A 20,589-nucleotide genomic window follows, 5' to 3' on the forward strand; every position below is an offset into this window, starting at 1 on the left:
ATTTTTATGAGCAATGACTCTTTTCCTTAGTTTATAAGTCAATAAATACAAAGTAACTTCATCATCAGCATTATACTTTTCCACATCAGAGTGTGTTCTACCTGTGTTCTATCTGGGTAGCTCTGGGAGGGAGGATAGTTGGGCAAGAGGATGCATGGCTAATGCAAACAGGAAATCCCAGGTTTCAGGAAAAATAAGATAAAAGGAACAAGCCAGACCATCTTCTCAAATACTTGGGGGCATTTTCATATTCTATAAGACTCATGAGAAAAAAGAAAGAGAAAAAGGGAGAAATAATGAGGAAAGGATGATTGCAAGGCTCAACGTACCTCACAATGTCACCATCAAGACAAATAGATGGGTCTTGACACACGCTAAGGTTTTTCTTAGTCGACTTGTTACCCAAAACTGAGGTACATCTGAATTGCATGTTGGCCTGAGCAGACATTTAAAATCGTGGCTTACCTCCTTCAGAGTATTGGGGTTAATGGGAAATCCTTTCCCACCAGTGAGGCTGGAGTACTTCTTCTCCAAATGACAGAGGTTCTCCTTTTCCTAAAGAAATGCAAAACCTATTGAGCTGCTGAGCTTGGAGTCAACTTGGTAAGCAACTGAAAATCACATCGACTTTGCCTTAAAGACAAACATCAAAATCCCGGACACACCCATTTCGATTTCCTTTCCTCTTTCTCAGTAAAAGCTTGTCATCACAGATGTCTCACCTACTGTTAGCTGATGTGCTGCAAGAGCAATTTTCAAACAGTTTTAGTTAGATAACCTTTCATTCAAGATGAATTTTACAAAGTGGTAGTAGTTTAAAGGAAAAGACAGGCTGTTCCAGTTGAAGCAAAAAATGGCAAGAGGAGACAGGCTTGGTGACACCGGCCTGTAATTGAGACGTAAAGGCAAGAGGACCAGGGTTCAAGGTCAGTGTCAGCTATAGAGTTAGATGTTGGCAAGGCCTACCTGAGACTCTCGCTGAAAACTAACAACAAAACGAAAGGAAAAAAAAAGCTCAGTGGCTGAATTGAGACAGTAGGACGTAGGTTAAGTCCTATTGGACAGTGACACAGTGGGCTGATTCAAAGTGCTTACTGTTGTGGGCCTGTCTCTGAAAGTGCTGCAAGTACATTTCAGCAAGGAGATCACACCACAAACATGGAATCCATGATTAAGGAGAATCAGCTTTTAAATTTTAGTCCACATTTGTCTCCCATTAAAAAAAAAAAAAAAAAAAAAAAAAAGTCTGTTGGCATGTTGATTGAGATTGAAAGGTACCTATAGATCAGTTATGGGGGAAACAAAACTCATCATTTATAAACCACAATTTTCGCAATCAAATTAAGTGTATCTATTTTTTAATGAAGACAAATGTTATCTGTGACCTTATTAGTTTGTTTGTAAAAAAAAAAAAATCTACAATTTAGAGATTTTTGTTTTTGTTTGCCCCTGAAAAGTTCAACAACCACTTAAAAGAATGCAAGATAGTGTGCAATCTAAGTTGTGCTTTTGACTATTGTACACAAAGGGGAAAACAATTATGGCAGGGGTGGGGGGGTGTTGGGTAGGGGGGTGTCGGGTGGGGGTTAGGGGTGGGGTGGGGGGGTGGGGGTGGGGGGGATGGGAGTTGGCTGAAGGCAACAGAGTGTCACACAGAGCAGGGCGGGGTGAGGGGAACAGCATGTCCTTTGAAGGGTTTCCGGGAGATGACAGAGCAGGAAGAAGCTGCCAGGATGTGTGTGGGCTGCAGAGGGCCCTCGAGTGGACTAGTAACTCTACAAAAAGGACTCATCTCCTGTAAGCTTAAGTAGCTAAGAAGGGATGGTCCACTTCACTCTGGGCTCCATCGTCCCCCTACTCATAGCTGAGGGTCTCCATCATCTCCCTACTCCAGGCTGGGGGTCCAGCATAGACTTTTACTACCCTGGCTGTGACTCTGACCTGAGACCCCATCTGCTTTGGTGTCTGGTATCTTTCCCCTGAAAGGGGCCATGCTTGTCCTGTGGCTAAGTTTTGTTTTTGACAATCTCTGCCTCAGGAAACGTTTTAATGAGTCCCTTTATTAGGACAGATAAGAACATGGACCCATAGGAGGATGTTGGCACTTTTCTAACCAAGCCACATGGAGTGTCTCCAGATTCAGCTAAGTCAAACTAACTTCAATGTGACATTTATGAGGTAGACACCTCCACACAAATAATCACAGTTTGTATTCAATGGCAGTATAAAGAACATTTCCCCTTTAAATCTACCACAAATAACTGTTAGAATAAAGTGTGATTTTTTTTTAAATGAAGGAAGACAAAATATAGATCTGCCAAAGTTCATACTTTCAGTGCTGAACAGGCATGAGCAAAACCTCCCTGCTTACTGTCTGAGTTGTAGGTGATGTCCAGAGAGTATTATTGCCAATTTGGAAGACTGCATGAAAAGTGAATACAATTGGCTTTCTCTGAGCGAACAGGCTTTGCGCAGGGAAAGGCGGTCCTCCCTCAGCTGGAAGCTATGCTTTTACTGTCACTGATGCTGAAGAGGAAGTACTTACTCTCTGGAGCATCATTATTAGATTGTTCTTTTCTTTCACAAAGTGATCTTGTTCCTTCTGAGCCTGCTGAACGATGTGGCTGGCTTGCTTTTTCAATGCAGAAATCTTTTCCTGGGAGGCAAAAGTAACCATCGAAAGAGGCACGTTAGACAGTCAAAGGCTTGCCAGTTTGTCCTGGTCGAGAAAGGAAAAGGTCTTTAGAACCCGAATAACAGTGCCCAAATTTTACTTGGCCGTGGACGGCGATGACCACCTGAGGCTTAAAAACATTTGTTTTATCAACCAAGTTCAACTCCTCGTGATTTGCAGCCAGGAAAAATTTATTCTGAAAAATTCAGACTTCAATAGGAAATCTTGTTTTAGATCATCAGTGAGTTTTTTCTTTAACATGCTGGTGAATAAAACAATAGAATTTCTTCACTAAACCAGAGGTCACTTTCTCTGTCCTTCATTCTCTCCAGTAACTCCCCCCCCCCCCCCAATTTTACCCAATTAGTACAATGTTCTGGGTATAATTATAAATTCTGGAATAAATGTTAAATTCTGGGCTGGGCTTCAAGGTGGGAGGGGCTAGGTGGAGACCAAAGTAATCAGAATGATTTCCTACTGGTCTGTTGCTAATGGTAACAGGTTCCCAGTTAGCACTGGGAATTATTAATCAATGGAAAGAAAAATACCAAAGTAGATTTTTTCATAGAATTATTCTAAATCTAGTTACTTCAACTGCCAGAGGGAGTGCCATGAAATAAACAGCACATTGTCTATGATTTGGTCTTTATATGAGTAAAACAAGGGGGAGGTGTATTAACCATAAACGCCCCTAAAATATTATAACACTGACTATACAGTGCCTCAGATTATATAGGGTAGCGTATCATTTGTCATATGTTTCAGGCCAAATGTGATTTACACAAAAGGATATTCAGATAGAGACAGACAACTTCCGCAGCTGTAGAATGACAGTGGTTACTGTCTCACAGTTAATAGTAACTTTTCATTTTTCACGTCAAGCATGCCCTGGCAAATTACCTTCCTGGCTACAATGTTTCGCTGGTACTCCGCCACCTCCCGCAGGAGCTGTTGAGTCAAGTTCTCCTTTTCCTCATCCAGGCGACTCTCGTGCTCAAGCTGCTGGAATTCCAAGTCTTCAAAGTGTTTGCTCTCCACATCCAACAGGTCAGCATCCTTTGGGGAAAATAGGATGAAAATGAAGCACACCAGAGTGGCTGCAGCCTTCTCAGTGAGAGGAAACAAAAGTGCTCATTCCAGTACCGATGCCTGGTTACAACATCGTGTGGGCCTAGAACAAGGGGATGGATGTAAGCCCACTGTGGCCGTTAGAGGGGAACGGTTGGGGCATGGTGCAGAGGGCAAGTTTTACTTCACCATTAGTTTTTTGGGGTGTGTGTGTGTGTGTGTGTGTGTGTGTGTGTGTGTGTGTGTGTGTTTGTAGGCAGATGTTTTTCCTGTAAAGCCACTAGATGGCTTTAAATGGACAGTGTAGTATAAAAAATATGTCTATAAACAACTTAAATGTTACTTGCAGACCAAATAGTCTCTTAAGAAAATTATTGTTCTCCATAGTTCTCATATGAATTATAAAATAAAGTAATAACAGATTAAAATAGCTCACAAGTTAATTTTAAAGTACATCAAAAGTCTTTAAGGGAAATACATGAACCCCAACAGTGTAACATAATCCACTGGTATATAAGGAGTAAACAGTAAATCTTTATGTTTAGTGCTTATTTTTTCCTTTCAAATTTGTTTCTTATTATCCCTTTTTTCTTTCCTTGTTCTGCCTCTCTCCTCTCCTTTTCTCTCTCCCTCCTTCCCCACTCCAGTTCACCTGTAGCTCACCATCCTCCTGCCTCAACCTCCACAGTGCTGGGATCACAGGTATGTGTTTCTTATATTAATTATATTATTGACTATATTATAGAGAAGGGCCACATCTCAAGAAATCAGCACCTGAACATGAACCAATGTTATTCTAGGCTCAGCAATTGTGACCAATGGAGTGGTGTGGCAAGGAAAACTAATACCGAAACCTATGCTTGTGTGAAGCAGATTACATGTGGGAAGCCTCTCACTGTTCTCCTTAGAGTTGCTGTGAACACACAACTCCCCAAAACATCATTTGGAGGGCTGGAGAGATGGCTCAGCAGTTAAGAGCACATACCACTCTTCCTGAGGTCCTGAGTTCAGTTCCCAGCACTCATGGTGGGTAGCTCACAACTGTCTGTAACTCCGGCTTCAGAGGGATCTCACACTGTCTTTTGGCATCTTAGTGCACTTGTATTCACACACACACACACACACACACACACACACACACACACACACACACACACACACACGACTAACCATACCATACACATACATTTTTTAAAAACCACATCTTCTAAGAAAGGTATTTGGAGAGCAAGAGTCCTTCAGTGAGCCTTTCTGGATCCACTTCAGTTGTTCACAAATCTCTTTATTGGAAAGAGTAGAGTTAAAGCTCTCACCAGGAACAGAAGGAGACTGCGCTGGATAGTTTTATGTCAACGTCACCCAAGCTAGAGTCATCTGAGATGAGGGAAGCTCAATTAAGAAAGGCTTCCTTAAGATTGGGCTATAGGCTGGTCTGTAGGGAGCAGAGGACCCTCTGGGACAGCGATTCTGGGGTCTATAAGAAAGCAGGCTGAGTAGGCCAAGAGGAGGAGGTGAGCTGCCCACCTCCAAGATCTCTGCATCAGCTCCTGCCTCTAGGCTCCTGCCCTGTTTGAGTTCCTCCCTTGGTTTCCCTCAGTGGACTTTGACTTGTGACACGTAAACCAAATAAAGCCTTTCCTCCACCAGTTGCTTTGGTTATGGTGTTTCATCATAGCAACAGTAACCCTAACTAAGACAGAGATTTCAAAAGTTAAGTACCACTACCCCATAAGTAACCGTAAAGAGAGTTAAGGAAGGTGTTCTTCAACCTCGGGACACTTGAGAAAACAGGAATGCATTCACACATTGCCTTTGTGCTGAGGTTGGGACACATCATATAAAATATTCATAAGTCCATTAAAAAAGATTCCTTTACCTTTGGAGCCACTAGCAGAATTCCGAATGTGCTCTGTGTAGAATATTTTAAAATTATAACTTATAAATCATATTTAGCCAAAAGGAAGAAGCAATTGGACAATATGGCTTACAGCCCTGCAGAGCCAGGACATTATGGCATTCCCTTGTTGTTCTTCAATTAAATCCTCAAAGAGAGTGTGTAATAATTTGATGAACTCTATGTCACTATATAACTTCTAGTTCTGGCTTCATTCACTGATAAAGTATGATTGTTTGATCCAATTGGAATATTTCTGTCTCTGCAATAAATGATGCTGCAGAGGTGAGTTACGGAAAGGCTATATTAATTGCCATGAAATGACAGCTAAGTCTATCCCAACAAGGTCATTATGCTGATACACGCTGGATTTAGGAAGTGTAAGAGTAGGAAAAACACAATTTGAAAAACATTCAAGGTGAGGTGGGGTAGCACATGTGTACTGAACCATCCCAGCACTCAGAAAGCTGAGGCAGAAGGATCTTGAGTTGTGAAACTCTATCTTGGCAGGAAGTGTGTGTGTGTGTGTGTGTGTGTGTCTGAGAGAGAGAGAGAGAGAGAGAGAGAGAGAGAGAGAGAGAGAGAGAGAGAGAGAGAGAAAGAGAGAGAGAGAGAAAGAGAGAGAGAGAGAGAGAGAGAGAGACAGAGACAGAGACAGAGACAGAGACAGAGAGACAGAGACAGAGAAACAGAGAGACAGAGACTAAATTGTCTAGGCTAAAGTTTGAAAACATATGCATACTCACTAGATGATCTGGGGTATCTCAGTATCTTGATGTAGACTTTGGATAATATTTTAAGCTTATTGGAGATTTCTAAAGGAATTGCTTGCTTACAGAAATTAAAATGTTGTATCTTAAACAACATGTAGTCTTGAAATAATGTACTAGATGATATATTTATTCATATAAGCACATATAATTAAGTTCTCAAGATCTTCCAATTAAGCTTAATTTGGGGTTAAAGAAAATTAAGATAAAAAATGTAAAGTTCCTCTGTCAGCTTATGAGTCATCTTTCCAGTGTGCATATGGCTCACAGTATAATCTATGCCTGCCAGCTGCTGACTCCACGTGCAGCCACTACGCAACACGTGCCACCCTGAAACACAGCAACAGGGTCACCCACTGATTGATCTGTAGAAAATACTTAAACTACTGAAGGAAAATATTAGCGTATGAGGGAGAAAAGCTGAAAAAGGCGCAGCACCCAGATTCTGTGAGTGTAGCCATCTCTTCAGGCAGCAGATGCCATCATTACATGCTCATATAAACGCTGAAAGAAAAGCTTATGGGGAGAGAAGTAAAGCCTTTAAAACTTGTAGAAAACAAGAGTTTGGGAACGGAATTTGAGATAGGCAGAGGTTATCTGAGACAGGAGAACAGACACAGGCAGCTCTCAGTCAAACACATGAGCAGCTGAATGAAGAATATAATAAAACTTTCACTCACTGAAAGGACATCACATGACCACATCCCTCTACTGACTGACCGACTGACAAACGGGCAATGGAAGACACAGAACAGCTGCATCAAGAACAATTCTGTGCCATTCTGGTTTTTTGTGGATTTTTTTTTTTTTCAGAGTTTATAAGGCAGACATTTGCAAGTAGATCTTTAGGCTTTCATTGCCCAACAGAGGGACAGAAAGAGGAGAACAAATGTGGTGTGGCTGGTGTGGCCATGGAAATAATCTCACTGATGGCTTACAGCCAGCTCTAGAGGCACACTGCGATGGGGCACAGCATGTGTAAACCTCTCTCCATATCACATGGCAGAGTCAAACCCTCCTCAAGAAATGTGGAAAGAGATAAGCGCACTGACCTTCACTCTTACGTAGAAAGACAGTGAAGCCCACAGTAGCTGAACAGCTTTCTTAGGCTATGATAAAAATGGGTTTTAGAGACAGTGATGGAACAGGAGACTCCCAGTTTTAGGTGTTGCTGCATAGATTTTTTTTTAAAGTCAAAAAACCAAAATCAATAATTTAGAGCAGTGGTTATCAACCTTCTTAATGCTATGACCTTTCAATACAGTTCCTTATGTTGTGGTGACCTCCAACCATAACATTTTTGTTGCTCCTTCATAATTACAATTTTTCTATTGTTATGAGTCATAATATAAATTTCTGACATACAGGATATCTGATATGTAACCCAAGGGGCCGCAACCCACAGGTTGAGAACCACTGACCTAGAGGAACAGTTACTATAAACAGCATTGGTGTACTGCCCCAGCTACGTGGCTGCCTTCTCCACTTAAACACCAGAAACTATCCTGGAAAACATAAATCTTAATCTCAGCTTTCTGTTCTGCACTGAGAGCAGCCCAGGACAGGCAAGCCCCCTCTGGTCTAAACACCAGCCGGAAGCCTCCTGTCATCATCTGCACGCTGGCTCTGACTCTGAAGCAGTGATTTATGGGTCAGATGTCACAAGTGTATAAGTTGCTCAACCCAGATGGTTGAGCTTATGAAGCTTAAAAACACAGCTTAAGAAGATGACGTTCTTTATTATTTATTTGTTGATTTTTTTTTTTTTTTTAAATCTCATGCAGCACACCATCTAGTGGAACTAGTCATAAGACAATAGACTATTGACTTTTTAGTTCTATGCCTTTGGGATGCTTTTGCAGTCTGAAGAGAAACAGGCTGCAACAACACAGGAGGTTCGTTAACATGAATGGACTTCCTGTGAGGTGAGAGGTTAAGTCAAGAAACTGGTGAAGAGTTGCCTAGGCAACAGAATATGAGCTCTCTTACTATGAGGTGAGCGCGCACTAAGGGAAGGGCCTATTTGGAGAGGATGAGGAAAGAGTCTTTGTTTTTAGTTCATTGGAGCCACCATCTGTATCCTTTCCTTTCTTCTTTGAGTCCTGATTCTTAGAGCATATAGACTCAAGAGTTATCTAAAGAATCAGCTTATGCAAACAGTAACTAGTGATATTAACAACCTCAAGTTCTTAATAGAATCTAAAGGCAAGGCTTATGAAGAACACAGATTCCTGAACAACTAGAAGAAAGAATGAAATGTGTAAGCTTGGTACAGATCTAGACAAAAATTCATGGGCATAGTGCTAAATCATTAGCAATAAGCAGAGTTGTTGTTGTTGTTGTTGTTGTTTTTTAAGTAAGAAAACCCAACACTCCCATTTCTTATGTGAACTGCAATAAACATAAATACAGACTAAAATATTTTCACAAATACTAGACATTATGAAATTATTTTTCTCACAAAGGTTCGAGAGAAATGTGACATAAAGGGACAAGCAGTTTTCTTGGCAGCGAGATGAGCGTTCACAGAGTAAAATAAGTGAAGGGGAAAGATAGCTTGTTCAGACATTCTTTAAATAATATTATAGCTTGTTCAGACATTCTTTAAATAATATTACATGCTGTTTGTTATGCTATAGATTGTTTGCCCTGAATCCTCTTAAGTATGTTTGTCTGGGACAAGGTCTTGCCATGCGGCTCTGCCTGGGTAGCAGTCACTATCAAAACCAGGCTGGCCTCTAGGATTTTAGGCATATGGCACCATGCCTAGCTTCTTTCAACCTCTGCTGTACATGAAATGGTTTTGACAGCGGTTTCTCATTTCCTCACAATGTTCCAAGAAATAACAAATATTTTTGTAATAAAGGTCCTAGAATTTTTTTTTCCAAGAGCGCTATCATAACTGAACTTTCTCCTTGGTCATTCTTACAAAAGACAAGACAAGCTTGAACGAAAGGCGCCTTCTTGCCTACTCGTGTGAAATCATAAACTGTTGCCCGTGTGGGACTAATTGCTAGTCCTGTGATTCCTTGAGAGGTACAGGACTGTCAATGCCTCCTTCCCAGGGATCACTGATGCTCTGGGCTGCTGGTTCAGAGATGACCCAGTCGTCAAGACATTGTGAAATAAGATGTGGTTGTGCCAGCGCTTGTGAAGTTATCTGCTTACAAAGTCTTTTTTTCAGAAAGTAACCAGTGTGGCTCTGTTAATCCCTGCCAGCCTTAGGAATAGGAGAATGAGTTGATAACATTTAACCAGACAGTCCATGCTCCAGGACCCTTTTGAGAGTTAAGATACCTGTATGAAAAGATGCCAAAGGCACTTGTAACATTCCACATCCTTAATATTGGTATTTCATTGTTGTCAAGGTCTCTAAACAGCAGGAAGAAAGAGTTCAAGACTCAGCAGGGGTGGGGGTGGCGAAGAGAACAGGGTAATTTTTAAACAAAAGCATAAAATCAAGCTAATGGGAAAACCCTTCAAGGACAAATAGTACTCACAATACAGTAGGAGAAGATGTCAGTTGATTCAGATGCTATAATCTTGGTGCCAATTACAAGTCAAGAACAATTTATCCTCAGTTACTAAGAAGGTCTCCAGAGACATTTTTGCACGATAAACTAGAAACAGAATCCTAACAAGGGCGTTTTCAACTGATTAACATGAAATCATACATACAGTTAGCATGTGTCTTTCTATTTTTAAGGATCTAAAAACTAGAACTTAGGCAAACGTATGCTCTATGAAGTAGTAAGTCACAGGTAAACAGAACTTAATAGCAAAGGAAACAAAACAAAACAAAGCAGCCGTGCATGCCTGTTTGCTACTGACCCTCTTGAGTTGTTGCTGTAACTGCTCCCTCATGGACTCAGGACAATTGTCCAGCTGCGTCTTCTGCTCCGAGTACAGCTCCTGAAGCCTCTCTAGCTTTTCCCTTTCAGCATCAAGCTTTACCTTCTCCTGAAGTTCAGAGATCAGAAAATAGAAGGATGGACATTAACCTTCACAGCCCAGGCAGGTGCTAGCGAACATCCCCCGGTGGTGACAGGTGGTAACAAACAGGCACAAACATACACTAGGAATGAACAAACAAAGCTTGTTAATGGTTAGCGCAAAGAGATAAGAGCAGAGTGGAAGACCCTGCCTTCTTCAGACAGCCTCCTTCACTGGGTACTGACAATCACAATCACCTGCCATTCCTCCTTCCCTCTTTCCTGCTACCACATACAAGGGACAGTGGGAAAAGGGAACTCTGATCAGTGGTCCACCAGGAACAAAAGAGATGCCAGAGACATTATATGCTATTTTGGCCAATAGTACTTTGTCAGAAAACTGGATAAAGTAGTGGGGGGAGGGGTGTTTAATTACCTTGAAGTACCTTCCAGATACAAATGGCTAGAGCATTTCCTAAACTGCTTCAAGACATTTCTGCTGTCTGGTCTTGGTTCAGAAGTGCTTTAGGTGCACAATTGGCAGCCTTCTCACCTGAAATGGTTCTAGCACTGGGGAAAGCTCACAGGTGAACTGAGAAAATCCAGAGACAAGATCTAACTCAGACACAGAGGGGGGATGGAGGAAGGAGGAGGAAGAGGAGGAAGAGGAGGAGGAGGAGGAGAAGGAAAAGGAGAAGAAGAAGAAGAAAAGAAGAAGAAGAAGAAGAAGAAGAAGAAGAAGAAGAAGAAGAAGAAGAAGAAGAAGAAGGAGATTGTCAGAGTGATTCAAGCAGCAACAGTAGCTTGGACACAAAGCTGAGCCAGGGACCCTGCAGACACAGGCTTCCTTACAATGACATCCCTCCCTGGAAAAGAAAGGGAAGGAAGGAAGGAAGGAAGGAAGGAAGGAAGGAACAAAATGTGTGAAATGAAGGAGAGATCCCAAAAGCCAGGGGAGAAAAGAGGGCAAAGACCATTAAATCCCTCCATGTTACAGATGCAAAAGTGACTCCATGGTATAACTGGGAAATGCTATGTACAGTGGTGATGCAGCCCCACAGTGATCCTCTTGAATTTAACACCATTTGAAGGGAAGGCTAGGCAAGATTCTCTCATATTAAACTCTCACTGTAAACAAACCCACTGCGTTTTGGCCCTCATCAGTAAGTTAAATGACTTGTGTATGCCTCTTCTATCACAAAAGGTCCTTTTAAAAAGATGATTTCAGATAGTCCCGTAAAATTGTCGTTTCTGTAATTTTTATATAAGTGGCCATGATTTCCTGCATAAACACATATCTAGATTCTTGAAAAGGATGCTTTTTGTTCAAATCTAAAACTGTATGGCATTAGCATCCATCTAGGTTGAAGCTAGTCTCCATTTTTGGAAGTGCTTTTAAAATTTCAAAGGTATTTTATGAATATGTTTTATTTTCCTGAAAATAATTGAACACAGATGCCATACAATTGAAAAGCCTACTCCATGCATCAATCTAGAATAATTCTACAACAACATTAGCAATCTACAAGACAGTTCCTCCAGGCGTCAGTAGGTTATTTGCTCACTGTCATGGCTAGAAGAAGGCTAGGGCACAGTCAACAGGGAAACTGTTCCCAGAGAGCACAATATACCAAACCCGCTAGATTTTATCATTAGTTTCAGAATCAATATCTGTCCCTTAATATAAACAGCAATACACAACGCTTGCTGATTTCTGGCTAAGATGTTATTTACTTCCTGTGGATGATAGACAGTTCGATTTGCACAGCAAAAGAAGTGTATCCAAAAAGGGATCTATTTCTAAATACTGTGTCATCAGACTTGACAACAACTCTAGTTCTAGACAGATAATTAAAAGCAAAAAAGATTATGTGTTGTAATTAAATATTGAAGACGCAAAGACCTGCAATGTAAAATTATTCCAGAAGAGAAGAGTGATATGATACTAGGTTAACATGGTCTCAAAATCCAAAGTCATTACCAAATCATTGCTCCATGTGCCCAGCATTTCAAATTGTTAATAGTAAACACAAACAACTTGCAAAAAAAAAAAAAAGAAAGAAAGGAATACCTCATGTTTACATAGTCCCTTCAGTCTCAGATGCTGGAAGCGTTTCACAATTCCATACAAGGGCGCGGTTAAAAGAATTATGCAAGCAGGCACCATTAGAACCTTCTGCAGCTCCACGGTGTGCACCAGGAATGCTCTGAGCACTACTTTAGTCCCGGAGCCAGAGCTCAGTGGGGCCAGAGCCAGGGCAAAGGAAGCAAAAGGGGAAGGAAGCGTGGAGGATTAGTGTCAGGTGTGCCCAGGCAGATCACAGAGGTGACATTGCTCCCTGGGAGCCCTGGGTAGAATAACTTGGAGCCAGAGAGAAATTAATATTATTCCTCTGTTCTATTGATAGAGCAGGAAGTGTTCAAAGGAAAATTACTGAAGGCACTTAGAGCTAACGCACCACCTTCCACAAGGAAGGAAGATTCCGGAGTTTCAGGATTCCTGCTTTTCACAGCAGTTATCAAAATGGAGTATTAGCCCCTTTCCCAGATTTAAGAGAGTAAATGTCCCTATTCTAAAGACAATAGGCATAACGGTAGTTTCCAAACACCAAAGTAGAAGTGAACAGAATTTTTTTTTAAAGGGTTGTCTTTCTTTTAAGAGTAAACTTATCTTTAAGAAATAAATGACTCTAAAGTGTAAAAAAATTTGCTTATAACAGGACATTCATGAATACAAGAACAAAGTAATGTGACCTCAGAGGCTGGCTGCTCCTTTATGAGCCTTTGTCGTTCTGGGGTGGCCTTGCTTTCTGGTGGTGCACAGACAAAATTCAGCTGGCTCAATGCCCATTGGTAGGCCCTGCCTGTTTTGACCATTTAAGATAGATCTTCCTAAAACTCCCTACTCATGTAAAGTCAACGGAAGTCAATCTCAGGTAAATTAAGGTAGATATTAGTGTATAAATGTTGACATGCGCAGTTGTCTCTCGGTGACTTCAAATCACCTATTACTTATATGTTGAATGCAATGCAAACGGTCATGTTATAGGGGGCTGGGCAGAGAACCATGACAGGAAAAGCCTACACATGTTTAGGACAGATATTTGTTGCTCTGAATATCACTGACTCTTGATTAGTTGAATCTGCGGATACGGAATGCAAGGATGGAAACAGCTGGCTATATTGGGTTTTGCAGATTTGTTCATTCACTCTATGAAGATTAAAAGAGCACCGGAGATAGACAATAAAAGGGTTGCTCATTCTCCTTTTGCTGCACAATGCTCTCAGTCCAGTGGTTCACTGCTCATGTTACTCACTGGAATAACACACCAAGGCTTCACAGATCCTATTTCCAAATCAACTCCATCACAAATACAGAGATATAAGATGGATTTTTTTTTTAAGTTTTTTTTTTTTTAATCTGTTTTCTTCCATGTTGTCAGGCTGAGAGCCTTGGCTCAGTCATCTGGAACTAGGAGAGGCAATGGCAGTTGCAGTTTTATTTCCCTAATAACCCGAGACAGTAAGTAATTCAAAATCAATCACACGTTGTTCTCAAGGGCTGGGGAAATGACTCCTGCCTGAGGCCCTGAGTTTGAGTGTCTTGAGCCCATGTGAAGCCCACTTGGCATCTGCAAAGCCAGCACTTCTCTGTGGCGGGGTAGGGGAGAGGGGAGAGAGGAGAGCCTCTGGTAGCGGGGAGCACAAGCTGGCCTGGTGGATACTGCAGTGAATGAACACTCTGCCTCAAACAAAGCAGGACAAACATCCAAGGCAGCTGTCTGACCGCTATAGGAGCATCATGACCCATGTACCCGTGCTCTCACAGGAGCATGCACACAGAGGAAAAAAAAAAAAAAAAAGAAAAAAGAAAATCCCTAAAGTAACTGACTTTGCTGTCTTACCTTCACAGCATAACAAGCCTCTCTTACAAGTAAATTTCCAGTTGTAGAATTTTTATATATATATATTCAAATGAAATTCTTAGAGTGAATCAAGCAAAGAATGAACTCTGACAGACTCAGCTGTCCAATAGCATCCAGGGAGGAGGATAGAATTCAAGCTCAGGTGTCAATCACTACTTCCAAATCCTACAGACGACCAGCAGCATGCAGACATTTACTCTAAACAATCTGAATTCATATGCAAGGGTGGCCAATATACATTTAAGAAACCTCAAGCTCAAGACATAGACATACGGATTTTGCTAGAATTTTGGTTAGAAGACACATAAATTTTCTCTCTTCTCCGCTGTATTCTTGAAAGAAGAAACTGAAATATAACTTGCTGACTCTGTGAGAATGTCTAGGAGCATACCCAAAATGTCCTCAAGGACAATGACAAAGATCATTTTACCGTATGTAAGCCTGCAACTTGCAATAAGCAGGTGGCTCAAGGTCATCCTGGAAAGAAGCCAGATAAAACAAAGGACACCCCTGTGACATTTGATTTCAAATGAATATCTCATGGTTTTGTGTCAGCATGATTCAAATATTGCCTGGGATATCGATTTAAAGACTTGTTCTCTGTTTACCTGAAATTCAAGCACAACAGAGTCTCTTGCTAGTTCTCCCAATTCTATCAGCTTTAAAAAAAATCATATGGGATCAAGAACTAAGATCCACTTTTCTCATTTGCAAATGCTTTCTCTCACACCACAGCACCGAGTAGGCACTCAGGCCATGTGGATACATAGAGCCCTGGCTCGAGTTTGGAACTGATTTAGCAAGTGTTAAAGCTGTGGTCCCCAAGCTATGAGTGATAGGGGGAAGGCCATTCCAAACACTCCCCCAAACAACCTGAACAGTCTTTCCTTCTAAGTCGCTAAAAACCTGTGTTTGCTTGGGAGATGGGCATTCTGATGGTCTCATGGAGCAGCCAACGGATCAGCCAGTGCTTCATGCCTGAGATCATATGGCATTCACTTACACAGTTCACAGGTATTCCATGTACAAAAAGGCAGGTAATCTGAACAGAGGATGTCTGTGGTCAAGAAATACTAGGAAAATAAATAAATAAATAAGTCCTGTCTGGAATCCAGTTTGTTTAATCCTCAAATACCATGATTTAGTTTCACTTCCTGTAGCCAGGGAGCTGACTTTGAAATATAAGAAAGAAGCCCCTGGGAAAGAGCCAGTTCCTCGGAACCCTAACCGTGACCTGGCAAATGGGATGCCCTCCTGGGATTAACACCTGAGAGGAACATGAGCCAGGCTGCTCCCCCTAATCCACCCTCGCCATTCCCTTCCTCCAACCCCAGCTGAGAAGAAAGGAGAGGGAGGAAATAGCAGGAACTTTGGCAAGATAGTAATGAGGAATAAAATATGGCGTCATTTTCAGGAATATTTGCTTATTGTAGAAAAGCTGGGACATTAAAGAATTTCAGCTTCCATTCAGAAGCATGTGGTAGGGACAGTGACCTGTGCTTCAGCACACAGTTCAATGTGTGCAGACGAGGACGATCACAGGGCCACATTGCATCTGTGTGGAGAAACAGAAGATTCATCTCCAAAGGAAACGATGGCTTGAGTTTTACATTTACCATCTGGGTAAAAAAAAATATATATATATATTTTTTTTTTTCAACCAAAAGTAAGGAAGTGGGGGTCTTTCCTTTAAATATCACATTTGCTTTTCAGCTCAAGAGAACTATTTTACTTCTTATATGCTAAGATGCAGAGATGAAAGATAATCTCAATATAGAGGAAGTTGAAAACCTATTTTTAATGTGGTCAAAAATAGACACAGAGAAGAAAAACCATACATAACATATGCGCATGCCCACACTTTCTCCCCAGTCAAGCTCTGCTCTTAAAGTAGGGAAGGAACAGAGGGAAAGGAAGCGAGCTCCCAACCTTTCCACACTTAGCCTGGGCTCATGGGAGCCTGGGCATGGAGCCTCCCCACCTTGTCTTTGTTGAGGTACACACTCCCCTCTCCGTTCTCTGCTTAATGCGATGCACAAGGGGGTGGATGGTCTCTTTGCTTAGTGCATTACTAAATAAACATCCCTTCCAGGTTCCTGTTAAGTTTGTTCAGGGTTTATCCACGTCTATAGTGGCCATATGTGTGATACAGTAGCAATGCTAGAATAGCAACAAGCTGGGGCCTTTGTCTCAAGAGTCAACGTGGAAACAAACTGACCATGGTTCCCTAAGAGGAGTGAAGGGCTAGACCGGGAAACCAATAGAAAAATGTTCAGCCAATATATAATAGATTACCTTATCCATATTTTATCTCGTATGTACAACCATGCATCTGGTTAACATTTTATGTAATATTGTGTAATTACCATGTATACGAAGTACAATTTTAAACAAGTAAAGTAAAATAATAGTCTCCAAATCAGGCGAGATAAATAAAATGAAAAGCCAATCTCAAGCGCCAAGGTAACACTGTCAGTAATTTCGTATCAAGATAAGATCTCCCTTGTGATTTTAAGTTCTTTTCCTGTGCTTCTAGGCATTTCTTGTCTGCAAAAAAGTAGGGCTGGTGGCTAGAGAGATGGTTCAGCACTTAAGAGCACTGGCTTCTCTTCCATGGGGACCAGGGTTCAATCCCTAGCACCCACACAATGGCTCCCAACCATCTGTAACTCCAGTCCCGGGAGGATCTGATGCCATCTTCTGGACTCCTCAGAGACTTCACACACATGGTGCACAGACATACTTTCAGGCAAAACACACACACACACACACACACACACACACACACACACACACACACACACTTATGAAATAAAAATAAACTAACTTCCCCGTCTCCCAAACACAGCAAAAGCAGAGTGGAATTACAGGATGTGCTAGGAGCATTTGAATCGGAGCTTGCCCACTGGGGATAGCTTTTCGAGGTTCACTTTCCTCATTCTCCACTCTATATCTCAGCAAAGTAACAGGTGTGTGAAAAGGGAAACATAATCCAAAAGGGCAAAGGCCATTTCTTCCTTTCTGTCTTACACTCTGGCCCGACTAGCAATGTGATTACAGGCCTCTGGCATGTGCACTTGGGCAGCCTATCCCAGCTGTCCTGACACTTGGCTGCACACGGCTCTTTTAGCAGGTGTTTGGCTCAGTTTCTTTTTGTCATGCCCAGGCTGGGCTGGCTGCTATCAGGGGAGTCCAAGGACAATATTCCCAAAGCACACTGGGCAATATTGTGGAAGCTACTACAGGCTGGATAAACAGTGGCAACAGTGCTTTCTCTATCTCACTTGCTAGAGGGGGAAATCAATATCCAATAATTGCCCCCCCAAAATGCAAATAATTAAGTATGATGATAAAAGGAGTCAATAAACAATAGAGGGCTGGGCTCTTGACTTGAGGATGCTGAGAAAGCTTTTCTGAGAACTGTGCCCTTAAAGACAGGAGCTAGGTATGGGCTATGAGAAAGGGGGTGGGGGAAGCAGCGGCTGAGAATGGCCTGTGTGGAGAGGAGGAGAGGTACAGGATGACTCTCAGAACAACCATTGAGAAAACCACGGTGAAAATGGTGTGACATGTGCGGAGGGTGCTGACAGCCCACCGTAATAGAACTTAGATGGGTATAAACATACCCCATGCTACATCCCTGTGTACTTGAATTAAATCTAATGGAATTGAATGACCTAATTTCTATTTTTAAAAAAGAACCACCACGGCTGTTGTGAAGGGAGTGGACTGAGGTGTGAAGGGGATGGCCTGACGAGGCAAAAGCCAAAAAAGTGCAGGAGGGATTTTGTTGAATTCAAAGAAAATGTTGTCAGGGGAGATGTAGCAAAACACTGTGTTGCTGATGGTATGATGGTGAAGGTTGTGTTAAAATCAGCACCCAGGTTCTTGCTGGAAAAGTCCGATGGGCAGAACTGAAAGGTCTTAGAATAAGAAAATGGAGGATGTGGGGAGGGAAGGCAGAGGTTGCCCCCAAGGAGTAGGAGATCAATACTTCCATTATGGATATATTCAGTTGAAAACATCTAGGAAGTATCTGTGGGGAGACATCAGATGGGCTACACAGTTCAGAAAAGAGTTGTGGGCAAGAGGTGTGCATGTGAGTCAGCAGCATACCAGGTTGTCGGAAGCCGTGGCTTTAGGAGAAACACCAGAATAAAAGAACTGAGTTCAGATCGTAGATAAAGACCAGAAATGAATATACAAGTAAGAGAACAAGAGCCAAGGAAATAAATAGCGCAGTCAATAAAGTAAGTGTTTGCCATGAAAATAAAAGGACCGCCCCCAAACCCACCTTTAAAAAAACCCATGTGTGGTGTCACACTGGGGAGTCAGGGGCAAGTGATCTCTCCAGCTCACTGACAAGCCAGCTTAGCTTAATCGGTCACTTACAAGCTAGTGGGAAAACCCAACCTCAAAAAAGCAAGGTGAGAACCAGTGTGATGACTCAGCAGGTAAGGGCACCTGCTGCCAAACCTGATGATTTGATTTTGATCCCCGTGAAAGCAAGCATCAACTCCTGCAAACTGTTCTCTGACCTCCATTTACACGCCATGCGTGAACAGAGAACACTTTGTGAAAATCAACGCAAACAGTGCCTGAGGAAGAACACCTGAGGTTGACCTCTGACTGCCACATGAGCCTGTACACAGGTACACACACATGGACACCTCCCACCCCAACACACACACACACACACACACACACACACACACACACACTGTAAGAGAAAGAATACCAGAAGATTAGGAGCAAAGGGCAAAGTTTGAGAAGGCATGGGGAAAAAATTGTTCTCTGTGATCAAATGCCACTCAGGAGTCCCACCACAAGACACTGAAGAGCAGAGTGGACTGGGAACTTTGAAGTCCTTAGGAGTCTTAGAAGGAGAAATTTGATGGAGTGGTGGAGACTAAGCCAGCTGGAGTGGGACGGATGTTCAATCAGCAAATGAAGACACAGTGTCAATTGGCAAAATTGTTTGACCCATTCGGGATACGGAGAGAGGATAGCTGCTTATTTTAATTAATGATTTTTAAGATAATAATGGTAGTAGGCTAACAGTGCAGATGCAGCAAACTGGCAAGGCTGATGCAGAAACACTAGAGAGGGTAGGACGGGAGTGACATGGCACTTGAAGGGTGTCCAAGTGGTTTTCTTTGATGAAAGGAAAGAACTTTTCGTAGGTAAGAGAAAACTGAACGCTTCTCTCTGATGGGTCAGGGGGAGCCAGAAATTTGAACAGAGAGGTCAGAAATTCCTGTGTCAGAAAATGCCAGGAAACGCTTTTTTATGAAATAGGATAATTCTGCCAAGCGGTGGTAAGTCACTCTCTCAGTCTGGCTGTCTAGAATACATAGCGACACCATCTGGCTCAGTCTTTGTTTCCAGCCCCCTGCTTTCCCCCCAGCCCCAATCCTCTCTTGGAGCCCCCTTACTCAAAGGCAGCTTCTGACATTTTCCACAGCACGTGATTAGAGACAATAACTCCACCTGCCATGACCCACTAATCCCCTAACAGCTGTGGATCTGGTCCACACCCTGCACTGGAGTTCTTGAATAGCTTGTCAGGAGGGATGGAGGGATGGAGGTGGCTTCTGGGCGTGTTTCTGCCAATGCTGCAGGATTTTCACCTTAACCTTATGTCCTGAACCCAGCACAGCTTTCCCTGGGAAGTCAGAGCCAGCCTTAGCCCAACGTGCTTCCCTTTTGTGACTCTGATGTCAATGACAGAGAAAGACACAAGATGTGTCTATGCAAAGATAAGCAGTTACATGGTAGGCGGGTGGCAGAGTGTTCACAGGGAATATAATGCCCTACTCGTGGGTCCCACAAGATTTCCACCAGGACATAAACTGCAGTGTGATCATCACTACAGTGTAATTTAATTTAATTAGTACTTTTGAATAGTAAAAACACTAACTATACCAAAACAGGACATCTGATACCACCAACAAAATAGCCAGTTTCTGGCTATCTCAATATAAACCCTTTGAAAAAGAAGGTAAGCTATTCTCTAAAACTTCTTATATTTCAGTGTGTGTGTGTGTATACTAGTCGGGGGGGGGGCATCCACACACCACGGCACACGCGTGGGGGGGTCAGAGGACATCCAGTGTTAGTCTTTTTCTTTCACTTTGCTGGAGACAGAGTCTCTCTTATTCAGCCACTGTGCTGTATAATGTAGGCTAGCTGCCCGGAGAGCTGCCCAGAGATTTTCTTACCTCCATCTCCTACCTTGCTAGAGGAATGCGGGGACCACAGACACATGCTTCCACGCTTCCATGCCTCTGCTTCTCAGTTGGGATCAAGAGATCCTAGTCAAGCT

General features: G+C 42.3%; 1 protein-coding gene across 12 annotated transcripts in view; it reads right to left on the reverse strand.

Moving 5' to 3' along the window:
* Phldb2 (pleckstrin homology like domain family B member 2) overlaps nt 1–20,589 on the reverse strand; it is a 218,099-nt gene that overhangs the window by 26,821 nt on the left and 170,689 nt on the right. For 11 of the 12 annotated variants that reach the window (XM_051149997.1, XM_051150005.1, XM_051150002.1 and 8 more), the window contains 4 exons: nt 10,238–10,366; nt 3,575–3,730; nt 2,546–2,656; nt 466–555 (listed from right to left, as the gene is read on the reverse strand). In XM_051149997.1, coding sequence (XP_051005954.1) covers nt 466–555; nt 2,546–2,656; nt 3,575–3,730; nt 10,238–10,366 — 486 coding nt within the window. The remainder of the gene's footprint in view (nt 1–465; nt 556–2,545; nt 2,657–3,574; nt 3,731–10,237; nt 10,367–20,589) is intronic. The other variant, XM_051150006.1, reaches the window with a different exon arrangement.

This window comes from Acomys russatus, chromosome 8, assembly GCF_903995435.1.
Source record: "Acomys russatus chromosome 8, mAcoRus1.1, whole genome shotgun sequence".
NCBI lineage: Eukaryota > Metazoa > Chordata > Mammalia > Rodentia > Muridae > Acomys > Acomys russatus.